The sequence below is a fragment of the Neopsephotus bourkii genome, unplaced genomic scaffold, assembly GCF_033783945.1.
Source record: "Neopsephotus bourkii isolate Nb327-2 ecotype Australia unplaced genomic scaffold, CSIRO-AGI_Nbou_v1 NB_1434, whole genome shotgun sequence".
NCBI lineage: Eukaryota > Metazoa > Chordata > Aves > Psittaciformes > Psittacidae > Neopsephotus > Neopsephotus bourkii.
Window position 1 is genome coordinate 406965 of NW_026901911.1, and position 18584 is coordinate 425548.

Consider the following 18584-nt stretch of genomic DNA (forward strand, 5'->3'; position numbering starts at 1 on the left):
AGCAGACAAACCCAAGACACTTCATCTACATAACCCTGTATCAATGGGGAGATCCTATTCTGTGATTATGGTTCATCTCTGAGCTGATGTATTCAAACTATGAGTTTAAGTTTTGGTACCACTGTGAGTTTTGGTAGCCTGTAGCTGCAAAGGCTGATGGATGTTGAAATGGACCTTTTCTCCTGAAAGATATATAAAAAACATTGTCTCCATCGAGAAACAAGTAAAATGACCTGAGTGCCATTCCATGAGACGTAAATGGTGCCCAAGCTTTAAGCTGTTTATGTGGCTATCTCTGCCCTTGACCAACAGCAGCACATGCTCCTGCCCAACCTCATGTCAAAGCCTTTACAGCCTCACAGTCCTTTGTTGTTCTGACACCTCCTGTTCTTCTTTCAGCATGTGGCATGAATGTCCATCACAAGTGCCAGACAAAAGTAGCAAACCTTTGTGGAGTTAACCAGAAACTAATGGCTGAAGCTCTGGCAATGATAGAGAGTACCCAGCAGGTAAATACTTTAAGTCTTGAGTCACATGGAGAAAGGAGGATCAACTGTTCAGCGTTTGTTTCAGTGCAAGTAGTTTGGGCATTGAGTGGAGCACATGTCACAGAAGGCTGCACGTTCCTCTATGTTACCAAACCCCTGAACGTTAGGTACAGAGATGCTTGTCACATAGCAAAGACCTCTTCTAGATCTTGTCTTCTGTGACAGTCAGAGTCAAGAAACCACAGTGTCCATAAGATCAGAACTAGAAGAGGGTAGATTTAGATTATATTAGGAAGAAACTATTCACTATGAGGGTGGTGAGGAGCTGCCACAGGGTGCCCAGAGAAGCTGTGGCTGCCCCATCCCTGGCAGTGTTCAAGGCCAGGTTGGATGGGGCTTGGAGCAACCTACTCTAGTGAAAGGTGTCCCTGCCCATGGCAGGAGCATGGGACTAAATAATCTTTAAGGTCCCTTCCAACCCAAACCACTCTGTGATTTAATGAACATGATGCATGGCTCAAAATGTCAAAACCATGACATTAGCTGTTCTCTGTAATCCAGGCTCGCTGTCAGCGTGACACTGAACAGATCTCCAGGGATGGACCTCTTGAAATTGGCTTTCCAGTTACTGCGAAGGAGGTGACAACTCTTCAGGCATTGCCAGCATCTACAACAGGAAAAAAAGGTGATATGGGGCAGCAAGCTTTGTTAACTTTTTTGCTTGGTCTATGGTTGTGTAGAGGTGACAAAGGAATTTATTAGCCAGTGAATCTTTCATGCATCTTTCCAGCCTAGAGCAAGACATACCCTTTCTCATCTCAGGATATCAATAACTCTTCCTGACAACATCACTTGGGCATGGCAGATAGGATTTGAGCCTGATTCCTTCTCTATAAATCAGCATCTCCATGTCATCCAGCCTCTAGTGAAACGAGACACCAACCTTCAGTCACCCATCTAACCCCTAAACTCTTTTTCTAACCTGGTGCTTGAGCACATCTCATACCTCCACTGGCAAAAATATATTTGTTCCCTTTTGGGAACTTTAAAGTTCCCTTCTGAGAACTTTAAAGAAAAACCAAGCTCTAAACAGGAGATTGGGAATCCTTCTGATCACCGTGGCCAGTTCTCTTTCTGTTTTCATATTTTTGGTTGTGGGCTGACATCCAGTACCTTTGAAAACCATTGACAGATTCCCACCTCATTCATCCATTCATTCATTCATTCATTGATCAGGAGCTAATCTTGGTCTCGGAACCCTCTGTGCTACAAGAACAAATATTTAGGAGGGTGAATAAGAGATTGGGGAGAAGCTTTAACAGACTTTGGACAAAGCTACTGGGGGCTCATTGGCCTCAAACAAAACTTAAAGTCTGGGGAAATCCCTGGTTTGTCTGCTTTGTCAGACAAACTTTGTTTGAGTCACAGAACTCTGAATATTAGGAGCAAAAATGTCACCATCTTTCATTGTACCCATGTGATCCACTTAAATGGTCATTTCAGAACCCCCCCACCCTCGTGGTTCCCCTCCAAACACTGTCCTGTGACTGCAACAGCCCTATGATGGTACTGACACAATGGTTTTGGGCCTCCCACAAGCTTTAAAATGCATCTGCCAGAATGTGAAGGGAGAAAGAAGAGCGCAAGTGAATCAGTACTTAAGCCTAGCAAGGACTGGGACTGTGGATCTTCAGCTGCAACCCCAAACAAATGTCAAGCTGAGAGCCCAGGCCCCACTTTCTTAGCATCATAGAATCATAGCGTCACAGAATGGTTTGGGTTGGAAAGGACCTTAAGGTCATCCAGTTCCAACCCCCTGCAATGGGCAGGGACACCTCACACTTGACCATGTCACCCAAGGCTCTGTCCAACCTGGCCTTGAACACTGCCAGGGATGGAGCATTTATTACTTCTCTGGGCAATCTGTGACAGAGCCTTAGCATCCTCACAGTAAAGAACTTCTTTCTTATCTCCAACCTGAACTTCCCCTGTTTCAGTTTGAACCCATTACCCCTTCTCCTATCACTACAGTCCCTAATGAAGAGTACCTCCCTGGCTTTCTTATAGACCCCCTTCAGGTATTGGAAGGCTGCTATTAGTGCAAGTTAATACTATCCTGTCTGAAGATAATATCCTGGAAACCAGGCCTCGAGCAAAATGTCAGAAGGCACTGGTTAAAGCATGGCAGAGCCACTTTATACCAGTGCTCTGGGTTTGATACTATGCAACAGCAGGCTATTGAGCCTCAGGGGCTGGTCTTGGTACTATCTGAGCTCAGGGAATAGTGCAATTTGGCCCCCAGGGTTGAAATAAATGATATCCCCATCTGGGCTTACTTTCTTTCTTTTCTTCGAGTAGGATTGGCTACGCTGATATGAATCAGTAAAGCCTCAGATGGTTTCACATCTGTTTTACTTGTGGGTCTATTTGTCTGATGAGTCGTGTTCTTGCTGTTCAGCAGTGTGCATTTCAGTGCATGGGATAAATCCAGTAATGGCCAGGATATCTCAGAAGTTCACATATATCCAAGTGTATATAGTAATGAAGAAAATTGAGTAGTTCCACTCCAGGACAGCTGGAATACTTGATCAGAGCTTCACATCCATAGTAGGTGCCTAGTATGAAAATGCTGTTCCATCTTTTCATCTTGCTTTGCCAAGGGTCTTGAGAAGACCTTGAGAAAATGGGACCACATCATAACAGCAATGATCAAGAAGGACTGAAGTACACAGGCAGCCAGAAATGAAGGTGACGATTTCACTGCTGTAAGACAAAGAGACAGATGAAGGAGTTTGTAAAGTGGGAGTAAGGCCACTGAAAAAGGTGGAGTTACACTGGAGTAAACTTTGGGAGCAGATCCAATCTACTTAGTAGATGTGGCCACTGTGTATTTGAAATACCCCTTTGACACTAAGCACAATGCCTGTATGTGTTCTGGGGATTTTCCACTTGTTCCAGGGGTTTATTTGAATGCTTTGATGTGTGTTGCAGAGCCACAAGGCATCTCCTGGGAGTCTCCAGTGGAGGGCACAATGAAAGGGGAATCTCTGATAGAGTCAGACTCAGGAGAACAGCCTCAGGAGCAGCAAGAGCACCAAGTGCAGCTAAAACTAAGCATTGAGGATTTTGTCCTGCACAAGATGCTGGGGAAGGGCAGCTTTGGCAAGGTAAGCATCAGTGGACTGAGACACCATTGAATGCGTCTGTATATTGCTTTCTATGGCACTAGATAGCATCTGGTTTGAGGGCCACATAGCAAAAAACATCTCCAAGACTCCAAGCAAGGAACACTTGGTCTGGCATGGCTGACTCTTCAATCAGTCATCTTTCCTCAGACAAAGATCTTCCCTCTCTCCCAGTAGTTGCTGTTTCATGAGTGCCCATGACAGGAGAGGAAAGCAGCCAAATAAAGCTGCACCTTCCCCTGCTGTGCAGGTTGATGTGGCCTGGGTATCCATAGAGAGGAAGATCTCCATGCTGTCCCTCTCCTGCTGGCTCAGCTGAGCAAGTTCAGAGGGAGGTGAAAGCATTAGCTGGAAAGCTAAGTGTGGATCACTTCTCCAGAGCAGCAGGTCTCCAGCTGGGAATGCTAACTGATCTTTTCCATCTCCGGCTTCCCATCCAGTTTGTGCTGGAGCATAAAGCAGACTTTGTAACAGCCAAGAATTTGTGCTTTTGGAACAAGAACCACCTGTTTTCAGTGAATTCATTAATCTTGATGAATTGTGGATTGTTCCTCCTCCTCCCAGATGTCCTCTGGAAGGGGACTTGGGTTATTCAGTGACTCCGTAAAGCTGCAGGAAACAATTTCAGAGGAACTCACCATTGTATTTTCGCAGCCAATATGGAAAATGTGTATCGTTATGTATTACTCATATATCACATCTTCCCAAGGTAGAAACTGTGGCTTAAAGAAGGGCTGCTTTTTGCCTGCTAAGTGAGCTGGAGCAACTGCTTTAGCCAGTTCTTAAACTGGCTTAAATTGTTTTCACCACTTCTTAAACTGGTGAAATATTTGCTGTGCTGGCTTTCCATACTTGGAAATACTTGGCATGACTACAGTTTGCATGGGAAGCAGAAATGAGGTATCTCATTTAGAGATCTGAGCCAGAATACATCCAAAATCCATATCACAGACATTGGACTCAAGACAATAGATGTCAGAGAAGCATTCACATTGGAAGGGACCTCTGGAGGTCATCTAATCCAACCTGCTGCTCAAAACAAGTCTAATCAGATGAGTCTGCTCCAGGGTTTGGCTAGTTGAGTCTTGAATGCCTTCGCTGATACAGATTCTGTACCTGGCTTTAGCCCTCTCTGTTAACATGGACTCTGCAAGCCTCTGCATCTCTCTGCAGTGAACCATGTGGGTGTGGATGGGCTATTTCATGCCCTTCTGCAACAAACCTCACCCACAAGTTTCCTGTGTAGGTGTTGCTCCTGGTCCCCTTGTTTGCTTGGAGCAAGATTCACTTCCCCATATAGGGTGTGCAGATTTGACTGCCTGAGGGTTATCTCCAGCTCTGCATGGACCAGGGAAGTTGAGGGTCAGAGGAAGTCCTCTCTGCATGAGTGGGGGTAGCACTGCCCACCTTGGAAGCCCCAGCACAAGTCACAAATACATTGTGCTCCTCAGGAGAACAGTGCCATGCACAAAAACAGGGGTAAAAAGGGTGCCTGCAGCATCAGCACTGTTAGCATGTCTGGTCATTCAGTGCAGAGACCAAGGGAAGCTCTAAACTCTGCTCCTTCTCTGATGCTACGACGTGAAATGCAGCAGTAGCCAAAACGGTAAATAAAGCTTTTGTCAGAGGTAAAACATCTCTGATCTTACTCAGTAAATAGTGTCTGGTAGAGAACTTCAGAGACCTCTTTGATGTGTCTTGTGTATTTATTCAGTCTATGAGAAATGGTGTCAACAGGCAGCATAAAGGCACAGAAGTGGAAACTTCTTTGCTCCTTGGTCCCTAGGAGCCCCTTTTCTGCTGCTCCATGTCTCATTTTCCCTGCCCATAAAACCAGACAGTGATCCTAACTCCTCTGGGATGTATTTTGCTGTTCCTAGAGAAGTAGTTCTGCAGAAACATAGAGGACCCATCCCTTTTACTCAGGCATCCTGCTTACTGGGAGGAAGAGGAGAAAGTTGCATCTGATTCAGATCATTCTAACTACGGTGGACATCAGTTTACACCTGCTGAGGATCTGGTGCAGGGCATTTGCATTTCACATGTTGACAAAGCAAGATTCTGTGTTTTGTTATTTGAAGACATAAAAAAGGAAATGTATCTCAAGAGCATTTGCATAAAGTTGGTTTCCGTTATCAGAAATGTTTGCTCTCTGACATGCCCTGTCCATATGGGCATGTAGCCCCTGCACTTGTATTCACCAAGGCCTCCCTAGGGTTCAGCTTCATAAAGCTATTCTGGGTGTGGGGAACTAATTCAAAGTCTACATGGTCTTAAGGTCAGAACTGGGCCTTAAACATCAGCTTTTTTAAGGTCTACCCTAGTGAATTCCCCATAGCTCAGCTCCCATCCTCCTATCACACAGTATGTTAGAGATTGGAAGGGACCTCAAAAGATCATCCAGTCCAATCCCCCTGCCAGAGCAGGAACACCTAGATAAGGTTACACAGGAACGTGTCCAGGCAGGTTTTGAATGTCTCCAGAGAAGGAGACTCCACAACCTCCCTGGGCAGCCTGTTCCAGTGTTCCGTCACCCTCACTGAGAAGAAGTTTCTTGTGTTGCCAGCTCTGAGAGATTAGCATCACTCTTTCTGAGCAGCCGTTTCCACCATAGGTGTTCCTTGCTGAGCTGAAGAGCACAGACCAGTATTTTGCTGTGAAAGCGCTGAAGAAGGATGTGGTGCTCATGGATGATGATGTTGAATGTACGATGGTGGAGAAGAGAGTCCTCTCCTTAGCTTGGGAGCACCCATTCCTGACTCATGTCTTCTGTACGTTCCAGACCAAGGTAAGACAAGGACCTGACACCTAATTCCATAGGCTGAGGATGCTTTGTTGAAATACGGATACTTGGTGAAGTGCTTAAGTCTGCTACATGTTAGGGAACAGCTTGGACTAAAGTGGTGCTAAAGGAAGGGAGCTTCAGGTTAACCACTTAGGAAGCAGCTCCAGCAACTTCACCTGCCTCGTCCACATTAACCTGAGTGCAGAGTGGGGCATTGGAGGGTTATGGACTCCAGGACTGATTGATGATCCAGGCTATGGAGAGACCCACTGTTAAGATCTGTGTCCTGGTACGCTGGGCTGAGGACATGCAAAGGGCACATCCACAGCCAGGGTGCAGATGTGGCCACACTGGGGTTATCAGAGCATCTTAGACCATGAAGCAGTATGCATGCTGCAGTGAGTCAAAGCTAACTCGAGAAACCCTGGTTACTGAGAATAAACAAGCTGGGAATCTTCTTTATCCCCAATTACTGTTAAGTTGCATTAGACTTCCTAATACATGCAGGACCACTGGTGGTGAAGACTGAGGTTCCGAGGGGTAACACAAAGCATCTTCACCTGAAATCCCACTTAGGACTCCAAACCAAAATTGGAGTGACATTTAAGTTGTATGTGTATCTTCATGGCTCTATGTGGCAACAAACCAACAGATGAGCTTTCCAGAGGTTTTCTTACAGTGGTAACCTATCACCTTAATGCTAAAGCACACACAAGGCATAGGAAAACACAATGGAAGGAAAACTCAGAGATTGTCTTTTCTATCCATCCTGTTCCTGAGAGGTGCTTGCTGTCCCCGAGCTCAGATTCAGAGCTACACCACTCTCTTAAGGGTGTTTTGTGAGGATGCTCCTAGCCCCTGCTCAGTCCCAGGGTTTAGTGACACAAAACACCGCTCAGTGTGAGGTTAGGACCTGCTTAGCAATAGGCTCACTGGTTTTGCAGGGTCAGGAGGAGCAAATATAACTCCTGCAGTAGATCACAGTTGTCCAAGGGATGCGGCACCTGTTTAAAGACAGATTAAATTCATAGCAGGGAATGTTTGGGAGCTGCCATAGGTGATGTGTCACTGAGACCAGGTGTTCGCGTTTAACCTCTTTGGGATTGTCAGTGAGGACAGCATGACCTGGGAATGGATCATTGCCTGGAAAGGAAAGGAGTTAATTCCCTTCTGGGGGCCTAAACTTCAGAGGAAAATACAAACTCCTAAAGCAGAGGAAATCAAGACTTAATTAAAAAGACAAAATATTCACAGCTCTACAAGGGAACTTACGCTTCAGGAGAGATGCTTGTGCTGCCTGTAATTCCTGGGGACATGCACTGATGCCACTGGCTGCAGCAGCAGAACTGTGTTGTCTATGGTGCAGCCTGGTCCAACCTTGCTCTGGAAGTGGGAGGTCTGTTTGGGGATGGATGCAGCAGTGGCAAGTGGCATGCAAGCGTTCACATCCCCCATGAGACTAAAAAAATGAGAGACCACATGGAGCCAGATGGGATTTACTGACCACTTAAGGGAGTGACTGTGCTTCCAGTGGTGGCTGAGGCAAGGAAAACCTGCAGGATGGAAAAGCAAGGAGTGCTTGGAAAACTCATGGGTGCCAGGCTCAAAAACCCAAGTGATCTTTTTCTACTCTGTCTCATGGGCAGCATCACAGTATTGCTCTCCTGACATAAAGAACCTGCATCCATCTCATCCCAAGTCACCGTTGTCTCTTTAAAGTTATTTGATCTCTCCATTTTGCCTTCAGGTTCACAGATAGAGAAGCTGGAATGTGGCTGCCCCGGCCAAAGGCACTCTGATTGATTTCTAGCTTATGTTTTTCTCCTCTGACCTTTGCAAGCCAAGAGGCGATTACTCAATGCATGAAAGTCATCCACAGCGGGAGAGCTGTGACAAGCCATGGACAGGCTTTCACGGCTCAGAGGACATGCTGCAGTCATAATATCTTTTAGAACAGTCCTTTTAGAAGCCAGGGCACTGCTGTGTACAGCCCCTCTCTGGACTTTGGTATTGAAAACTTCAATTTTCAGTTGAAACATTGGTAGTGTTTTAAGGTTTCACTGGATAGATAAGTAGTTTCAAACAGAAATGCGTGTGTCAATGGCTTTCTGACTCCCTAATGCTTTGCCTTGCAAGGTTTCTGAGCTGCTTCAGGTACTGAGTGCCTCTGCAAAGGACAGTAAACCAGGAATAGTCCTATGCTGAAACAAGAACCCCATGTCTCCAGAGGGGGAAAAAAAAGCCACATAATCTGTTATGAGTTCTCTGGGATAGGTTTCTTCTTGGCCTCAACCCAGGTTATCTGTGAATGTTCAGATATATAAAGCTTGACAGCCCTTCAGACTGGTTTTTCTAAGGCACTGGGCACCTAATGCTCCTTTGTATTCCTGCATAGGCTGAACAATCAGTGCATTTGAAACCCAGAATACTCGTCTTGTTTTTCTACATTAGAATAAATCCAAGCAGAAAATTCCAATCTGATTTTGAACTTGACTGTTTTATTTCAGTGCACTCATCTTTGTATCCAGATATTGGGCCAACATAATTATATGGTGTGGATTTTAACAAGCTCAGAGAGTTACTCTGTTGTATTAGATTTAAAGGAATGCTGTTAGGTTTGAGAGGAGGAAAAACATGTTTATAAATCCATGAAATCCCAAAATTAGTAATGCCAAAACAGTGAGTAGCATCCCAGTGCTTCTGTTTTATTCTTCTTTTGGCATTTCACTGATATTCTGCGATAAAAATAGGCTTTCCCTTTTTGAAAATCACTTTTGTTTCTGCTACTTTACTTCATTTACTTTACCTAAATGCAAATGAAGTCTTGAGGCATTTTGGCTTATAGCACAAAAAAGCACCAGAGAACAGTACCTCAACCCAAAAGAGAAGTCATCTTTATTGCAATTTAAAAGCAAGTCTTACTGAAACAGGTTTTTTTCTGCTTACTAATGTATTCTGTCTTTTCAAAGTCCTGGTGGTGAGCCATTTTCACATGACTGACTACAAAATCTCTTACATTGGCAGGAAGGAGAAAAGAATTATACATAAGGAGTGTGATCCAAATTTAAAGATTCTGAGGCTCTGAAGCGTTATCCATGAGTATTTTTAGGAAATTTCCCATTCAAATATCTCCTCAGAGGAAACTACAATTCCTGCAAAATTTTCCAGGAGGAATTTCAGTTTTCTTCTATCTTTCTCTTGCTGTTAGAGGGACAGAGATGAATTATTTGACCTGAATCAGAGCATGTGGGTTGGCACACATGCATTTCACACCTATGTGACATTCAGCTCCACTGCATAGTTGTGCCATTGACCTTATGAGCAACCCTGGATGAGGCTCACATGCCCTTCCCAAGCAATGCAGAATCCTCTCTGACCAGAGCATGGCTGCAGGATGTTAATGTATTGCTGGAGAAGTCATCCTGCAGAGCAGTGAAGTTGCAAGTCTTGATTTCCACCACCATTTAACCACTGAACCACAACAAATTGTTGGATGGACTGAACAAAACATGGTGTGCTGGTTACAAAATGAGGGGTTTTTTAAGGTCAGACCAGATGTCTTTATAGTCAGCACCCTAGTTTTGGCATTGACCAGCAAGGATGGCTAAATAAGAGAGTATACAGCAATGCAGTGATTTTTTGCCTTGTACAAACCATCCTCATCCCTTGCACAAACCATCCCATGCCTTGGTGTTCTGCCATTTGGGAGACAGGATCTTGAAGGTACAATGTTCCTAGGTCTCCATCCTCCTGGTATTTTGGGGTGATACATCAGCTTAGAAACAGCTGATTCAAGGCCTAATGGGAAAGTTGGGGAAGAACTAGGAAGTTTAGGGAGGCTTTGAGGATTTTGCCTCTTGCAACCAGCAGCAGGAAAACTGGCAAGGTCTCATTCAGTCCTGGCCAAAATCACAACATGGTTCAGTAGAAATAGCAGTGCCTCAGCAGATCTTTGGGATTTCAACAGGGTTCTGCCAGAGAAGGTGTGAGCAGCTGTAATTATAATATCTAAAATAGGAAGTCTTTACAAGACACTTCTTGGTTGTGTCAGCCCACGTGATGGGAACAGCTGGAGTATTTTGGCAATGAAAAAGGGGGCCAGCTCATATTGCCTTCCTGTTGTCCGTCTGTAAAGAAAATCAGCCCAAAATGCATTCAGCTTTTGCCTAAAAGTCTGTTCTTTGTCCTGGAAAAAGTTGACTTCTTAAAATTAAAACATTTACATTTCCCCTCCTATTTTTCAGCTGATAAAATACTTGCTTTCTAAATCTGACTTTTTGCTTAGGTTTTGGTCTGGTGATCCCAAATCATCACAGAAATTTGTTTCTAGCCTTGAGAACACTAGTTCCTTTCCAAGATCCAAATACTGATTGCAGAACCATTGAATCATAGGACAGTTAGGGGTGGAAAGGACCTTAAGATCATCCAGTTCCAACCCCTCTGCCATGGGCAGGGACACCTCACACTAAACCATATAACCGAAGGCTTTGTCCAACCTGGCCTTGAACACTGCCAGGGATGGAGCATTCACAATCTCCCTGGGCAGCCCATTCCAGTGCCTCACCATAGAATCATAGAATAGTTAGGGTTGGAAAGGACCTTAAGATTATCGAGTTCCAACCCCCCTGTTATGGGCAGGGACACCTCGCTCTAAACCATATTACCCAAGGCCTCGTCCAACCTGGCCTTGAACACTGACAGGGATGGAGCATTCACAGCCTCCCTGGGCAACCTATTCCAGTGCCTCACCACCCTCATAGTAAAGAATTTCCTCCTTATATCCAATCCAAACTTCCCCTGTTTAAGTTTTAACCCATTACCCCTTGTCCTATCACTACAGTTCCTAATGAAGAGTGCCTCCCCAGCATCCCTATAGGCCCCCTTCAGATACCGGAAGGCTGCTATGAGGTCTCCAAGCAGCCTTCTCTTCTCCAGGCTGAACAGCCCCAATGTTCTCAGCCTGTCTTCATACAGGAGGTGCTCCAGTCCCCTGATCATCCTCGTGGCCCTCCTCTGGACTTGTTCCAACAGATCCATGTCCTTTTTATGTTGAGGACACCAGAACTGCACACAATACTCCAAGTGAGGTCTCACAAGAGCAGAACAAAGGGGCAGGATCACCTCCTTCAACCTGCTGGTCACACTCCTTTTGATGCAGCCCAGGATACGGTTGCTTTCTGGGCTGCAAGCGCACACTGAAGCCGGCTCATGTTCATTTTCTCATCGACCAGCACCCCCAAGTCCTAGGGAGAGCCACTTTCCCTTGCAAGACAGGGCTGATTGATAGCAACTCAGTTTACCACTGTAAGTGATTTACTCTGTCTGCTTGGAGCTGTGGGGAAGGGTCCTGGGATCTCAGAACTCAAATGAAAGCAGTTATTGCCAGCCATGTCTGCACCTTTATGTATACATATGTATTCTCACATATGTGTATCAATGTATTCATATTATTCATATCAAGTAGATGGACACACAAAGCTAAGCATCACCAATGAGCAGTTTAACATGCAGCCAAAAATGCTGACAGTGAAAAGATTAGAACAGAAAATAAACCATAAGATCAGAGTCTGCACTGAATTATTTGACAGCTTTAAGAAATGCTGCCATCTCCAGAAGATAGACTGATATTACACAAGAGCTACAAACACATCTTTAAATCAGAGAATAAAATTAAACCTTCAGTTTAATCAAAGCCAACACACTGGATTTGCTCATCCCCATGGCAGGGGGTTTGGAACTAGATGATCCTAAGGTCCTTTCCAGCCCTAACTATTCTATGATTCTATGGTGCAAATAGCTATGTAAATTACTCCTATGGTCACTTTCTAGGGAGGAGTGACCCTGTGTTAGCTCATCCCCATGGGAGAAGCCACAGTGAGGAGCACATGCATTGCTTGTTTTCCCACTGCTTGGGAACACTCACTGAGTGTTGCAGCGGAGAAGGCTGAGAGGTCTTTAGTTCCCATCTGTCCCATGAAATAAAATGGATCTGGAGCTGAAGGAGACCTACAAGGATGCTGGAGAGGGATCTTCATCAGGGACTGTAGTGATAGGACAAGGGGTGATGGGTTCAAAAGGAAACAGGGGAAGTTCAGGTTAGTTAGAAGGAAGAAGTTCTTTACTGTGAGGGTGGTGAGGCACTGGAATGGGTTGCCCAAAGCAGTGATGAATGCTCCATTCCTGGCAGTGTTCAAGGTCAGGTCAGACAGAGCCTTGGGTGACATGGTCTAGGGTGAGGCATCCCTGCCCATGGCAGGGGGCTGGAACTAGGTGACTTCAAGGTCCTTTCCAGCCCAAACCACTCTGTGATTCTATGCTATGCTATGGATGAGCACCCAGACAGGGCCGGCAGGAAAATACAAGACAAGAATCAGGAGCAGGAATTGTGTGGTTTTAAGCCTTTCTTGTGTCAAGGGCCACATAATTCAGTGGACATGAAGTAGGGTTAGGTCACTTAATCCAACTGAGGACCCTTCTACATGCACAGCCATTTGTCAGGGTAACTGCTTTAAATAAAGGGAGAGGCACACTGTCCTGCAGCATTAATTATTCCCATACTCATCCTGAGGAAACCCTGAGAAGAAGAAGTTTTTCCTTTCAGTAGATGGTGTTAAATGGTGTATTTGTATGTATGCAAGTGCTTTTACATGCAAAGAAAACCAAATCTGAAAATTTCTGCAAGAAAAGTGCTCTAGAGGGCTTCCAGCTGGTTTGAAAGTTTTAAGAGCCTGTTATAGGATGTACCTTCAAAAGATAAATTTAAATGCTGCCTGCTTTATACTCATTGTTTATAAAGTTGAAAGCATCTCTGATAGTGACTATTCATTCTCACAGCAGCTGTGTGCAGAACAGAAGCAGGTTGGTTTAACTCCATCTCTGCCATGTCCTGGGGAGGTAGAGGGAGAAGGTAGTTCTGCAGAGAGGAGCCCAGCACAGGCACTGAGGGACTGATGGAGCAAGAAATTAAGTTCTTGGAGTAATCAAGTCTTTCAGCATCTGTCAGGATTGACTCAGTGAGGGAACAGTGTTATTTTGAGTGCAGGATGTACATCTGTGTGTAGCTGTGCTTTGCACATCATGTTGCATGGTTCTGATGGCTGTAGGAGCAGTGCTTCATCCTCCCATGGAGAGGTTTGTGATATTCCATCTGCTGCAATGGAAGACGATCTAGAAGTAGGGAATGGCTGATACATGGATGTCCTCAAGACAACTAGTGACAACTATCCTGGGGCAGTGTCCATTGCTGAGAGCAGAAAATGCTTTTACACCCCTCCTTGAGCTCTGTGGTTGTAAAAGATGGCCCCAGACTCTTTCATGAGACCAGACTTGTTCTGTTCTGTGATGTGTGTTCGGAACTACAACCAGAAGTTGGCTTGAGCACTTGCTACCTGAGGATGCTCTCGTGGGTGGTCAGGAAGTTGTGTGTTGTCTATGCACACGTCAGACAGGGAGGTTGAGGGTGAGGGGCTCTTCCCAAGCCTCCTTCAAAGCTGTGTAGGTCTCAGCACTGAGGAACAGCATTCCTGTTTGTTTGCCCAGTGCCCCTCATCTAGGACCATTGCAGAGGATAAGGCCATGACAAAGGTTTATCACCATCTTGAGAAATACCTACTTAACTCTCTCTCACCTGGTCCAGATGCTGACAGACTTCAGAACCTCACAGCAGCAGACAGAAGTCACAGGACAAGAGGAAGTGTAGGTTGGAGACTGTCTGCAAACACCTCCAAACATGCCATTCCAGCCCTTCAGTCTCTAGCACAGAGTTGGCTTTTCAGTGGTTTCAAGTATGGGGTTTGCCACTTCTCGTTTTTAATATGTTCTACAGATCTCAGCCTTAGGAAGCTGTCTGCAATAATTTATTGCAGCTTCCACTGCTTGATTATATCTTGCTACTCATAATGACGTACTTAGAGCAGGTTTTTGCCGTGGGCCATCCCAGACACCTGACCTTTGTAAGAAGCAAGGGAAACTTCCAAGTCTCAGAGCAGACAGGATGATGCTGTCTTTCTTTTATGTACCACTCTATAGTACCTGGTAGTCCATGAACTTCAGTATTAATCATGCCTAAATCAAGTTTGTAGTCTTCAGCTTCATGGCTTTAGACAGTTGAGCAATGGAGTTCATATAATGATCTTTGGATGCTAATTAATCTGAGAGGTTGTCCACCTTTTCTTTCCTCAGGTGGTAGAAGGATGCTGGCAAAGTCCCCAGTTTCAAGTCCCCAGTTCAATTAAATAAGTGCATCACCTGGTTGCTCAAATCAATGAGCAAGTAGAGCAGAATTGCTTGTTCAGCTGAATAAACATGAATTTCAAGTTGCACTTAAAGATGTGAGATAAGGTGTAGCCAAATTCAGTGGACTTTCCAGGGAAACTGAGGGGTTTTCTCTTTCCCATTAACTGAACCTGAATCTGACCCGTCTAAAGATCCATGAGATTTCTTCTATCACAGTGTGATACATGTGGCTGCTGGTCTGTTGTTGACTAAATCTCATCACTTCCTTGTATACCTTCACAAAGAGCATCTGTTCAAGTGTTTTCCTGAGCAGGCTCCTGAAATTGCTTCCAAGATTTATGCATTTCTATACTACTAAATTGCCCAACTCTATTTGGCCTTCTTACTTGCTTAAACTGATTTATGGGCACAGACCTCCACAGATGCAAGACCTTCAAGCTGAAAACCTGCACCCATTTGGTTTATTGGCAGAGTTTATATTTATTCCCTGGGAGGCCAGTTCTGGTCCTGTGCTTGTTGGATGACATGTGTGGTTTCCAGCCAGACATCCATTTAAATAAGAGTACTGTAATTAAAAGGATCTGGCTAAGGAAATTGCACAGATTAGAGCAGACAGCTGTGATTTGAAAGGAACAAATACTGTTGTTGTTTTAAATAGCCAGCTCTCAACTTGTTGCCAGAGATCTTATGGATGAAAACTTTCATCCATTAGATCTTATGGATGAAAATTTTTCTCAAGTGTTAAAAATGTAAGTGACAAGAGCTATGTTTCCCCTTCCAAAATATGCGACAAGCAATATATAATAAAAGGAAGATAGTCATCAACTTCAGCATAGCCTGGAAATGACCAACTTAAGATGCGTACACAACAGAGAGAAGCTTTTGAGGAACAGAAATACTTCATCCGTCCTATATTATTCATGCATTTATGAACAAAAGATGGGATTCCTGAATCAGAATTTTGATCTGGGAGCATAACTCATTGCATAGATATTCTTCCAGAAAAAAAAGGTCCCCCTACTGCTTTATAGGTACAATTCAGTGTGGAAAGGATTGGTCTGAATCAGCCTCCAGCTTCTGAAGGGACCTAATGGTGAAGTAACGGGTGACGGAGCAGCGAGGGGATCAGTGTGGTCTATACCAAGGACTGGGGAGCAAACCTTGGTGATCAGTCCTGCTCTTTATTCAGTATGGAGACCCACACACCTCCCATCATTTCTATGTACCAGGAGGAACTTTTTCATTGCCCTGCTGAAACGGCTGATAGTTGCATGCAACTATGGATAATGACTGGATCTTTTTCCAAGCTTCTTTGTCCTGCAAGCACTCAATGGGCATCCAGAAATGTGATTCATTCATGAAACTTCCCACTAGCAACTTACAACTTAGGTAGTTTAAGAGAACCCTTTCAAGCTTGAAATCAAGCATATACTTAAAACAGATTGTTGCATCTTCCCAGTATCTTTGATAACTTGAAAAAGTCAGACCCAAAAAAAGGTGCCAGAATGCAGGTAACACCAGCTTGAGATCACTCCAACAATGGGGTTGGGGTTGGCTGGGGATCAGAGGAGACCTGGGATTTACTTCTGCCTCTTCTGCTAGTCCCCCAGCAAGCTTGTTCTGTCTCTCTGTTATACAAGCATTGTAGAGTTACTTGTCCTCTTCTAGCGAGCCTTGAGTTCTGATGGTAAGTATCAATGGCACCAGCTGGTTATTAAGTGGATTTGCTATGTTTACTAATACAGTTCATGCAAATCAGAGTAGAGAGGTTCATTATGGGCTTAGAGAACAGTGAGAAGTAAAGAATCTGAAAAGAAACTGCTTTCTTTCCAAAACCCTCACAGTCATCTTTTCCTTCCTCTTTTTGAGTGCTTTCTGGGTGGGTTTTTTTAGCTTTTTATTTTTAGCTTACCCTTCCCCACCCTTTATTGTCATTTATTGTCTCATTCTCTAGGAAAACCTCTTTTTCGTCATGGAATACCTCAATGGAGGAGACCTCATGTTCCATATCCAGAGCTGTCATAAGTTTGACCTTCCTAGAGCAACGTAAGATGTTATTATTACTTGCAGGTCACATTGGTTGGGAGAAGCAAAGGCAGCAGCTGCAGACACCAGTTGATTTTATACCCAGCTCTGCTACTGTCCTGCAGAGGAAACCTTGGGCACATCACCTGATCTCTTTACACCTTACCCAACTGCAAAGCAAAGTTAATATTTGTGCTGGAAGTGGAATCATTTCCTATCCCATCTCTGTCAAAACTGAACATACCAGACATGCTGTTCACCACCCCAACTCAATGATGGGATTGGAGCAAGTCACTTCCTCTCTCTGTCCTCTTTCTCCTCCCACAGAAGGCTTTTTAGAGCCTACCCACACAGTCAGATCCAGATGTCAATCAGACATGACCTTGATTTACATTAATGGTCAACCAGGGAAGCTATTTCTGTGTGGAAAAGTTGCAGATGCTGCTCATCAACACGGCATCTGCCTGCAGGCTTTTCCTTAAGCCTGAAAACCAGGGACCTCCTTCTGTCCCTTAGGCTCCCCTGCTTGCTGGATTATTCCCTTTCCCAGGGCAGCAGTCCCTCAAACAGAGAGGACATCCAGAAGCTGGGACCTAACCTCTGGAAGTGCCTCCACCATCTGTAAACAGCCCCAAGCATGCCTAATATCTTATATTCATGGCCTATAGATGAGGGTTATTATAAAGCAACCTACAGGTATCTGCTGTGAATTTGGGATTGTTCTTTGTTACTCTTTGTGTTCTTGCTCAACGCATACTTGGAGGCCCAAATAATGACATCGTGGACCCAACCTCCACCCCAGCTGTGCCATCATTAAAGAAACCCCACAGATGCATTTTCAGGCACCTGTGGAACCAGATATGTTGTTCTTTTACAGCACAGGTGGCCTGTAGCCAAGCTGCGGAACCTGCTTAAGCTGAGGTTCCCGCTCCAGTGATCAGAGGTGAAGCTGTTTGCTAGAAGTAATGGGATTTTCTCTTTTCGCCTTTAAGGTTCAAGGGGGGGAAGGAAGGGGAAGAGATAAAACTTATTGAAAGTGCAGAAGGTAAATTTAAACAAAAAATGAATACACCAACGGCAAATTAAAAATGTATTTATCTTTGATGAAAGTAAATAGAAGAATTAGAATAAATGAAAGGGGCTTTAAATCCTTCTGCAAGCAAAAGGTATTTTGAAAGTCAATATTGAAGCCACTACAAGAATTAGATTTTTATTTAATAATTCAAAAACCCAAAGCAAACCCACACTGAAATCAGTGTTTAATGTAATGGTTTATTTCAAAAGCATCTGAATGTTCAGAATTAATGAGCAATGCACTGAAGACTGAGGAAGCATCACCGTAGGGGCTCAGGATCGTGTGATTGCATTCCCTACTGGGAGAGCACATTCACTGCACAATGGTGCTTCAACCTTATACTGCCCCTTTACAGCAGGATGTGGTGGTGTGCTTCTGGCAGAGATGTGTGGAGAACAAAGCTCTCAAGCTCAAAAAAGACCCCAGAGAAAGGCCACCACACTACTGGGTAGTTCATGTCTCTGGTTAACTTTCAACAGCAAGTCATATATCTGAGCTGCAGAAAGGTCTCTTTGACAAGGCAAAGGGAATGCCTGTGGTCCCCAAACCCAGATGCACACCAGCCTGCCCATTGCTGGGATCACTCCACTGTTCGTGCAGCAGATACTGAGCATGAAAAATTATAGCTGCACTTCTGAGTTCTGAGGCATTAACTGTAATTTGCAGTTTACAACCTGGTGCATCATTAACTCATTGATTTACTCTGATCATGTAAATCAGTGCATAAATACAGACACCACAAGGTCTGGCTTCGTTGTGTTGGGGGCCATAGCTTGAGGCGAGGAAGGGTA

General features: G+C 44.5%; 1 protein-coding gene across 1 annotated transcript in view; it reads left to right on the forward strand.

Moving 5' to 3' along the window:
- The window catches only part of PRKCQ (protein kinase C theta), a 45362-nt gene that overhangs the window by 14037 nt on the left and 12741 nt on the right, over positions 1 to 18584 (forward strand). Inside the window, exons 9-13 of the mRNA XM_061368640.1 lie at positions 400 to 509; positions 1050 to 1173; positions 3480 to 3655; positions 6288 to 6461; positions 16648 to 16739. Of these exons, the coding sequence (XP_061224624.1) occupies positions 400 to 509; positions 1050 to 1173; positions 3480 to 3655; positions 6288 to 6461; positions 16648 to 16739 (676 nt within the window). The remainder of the gene's footprint in view (positions 1 to 399; positions 510 to 1049; positions 1174 to 3479; positions 3656 to 6287; positions 6462 to 16647; positions 16740 to 18584) is intronic.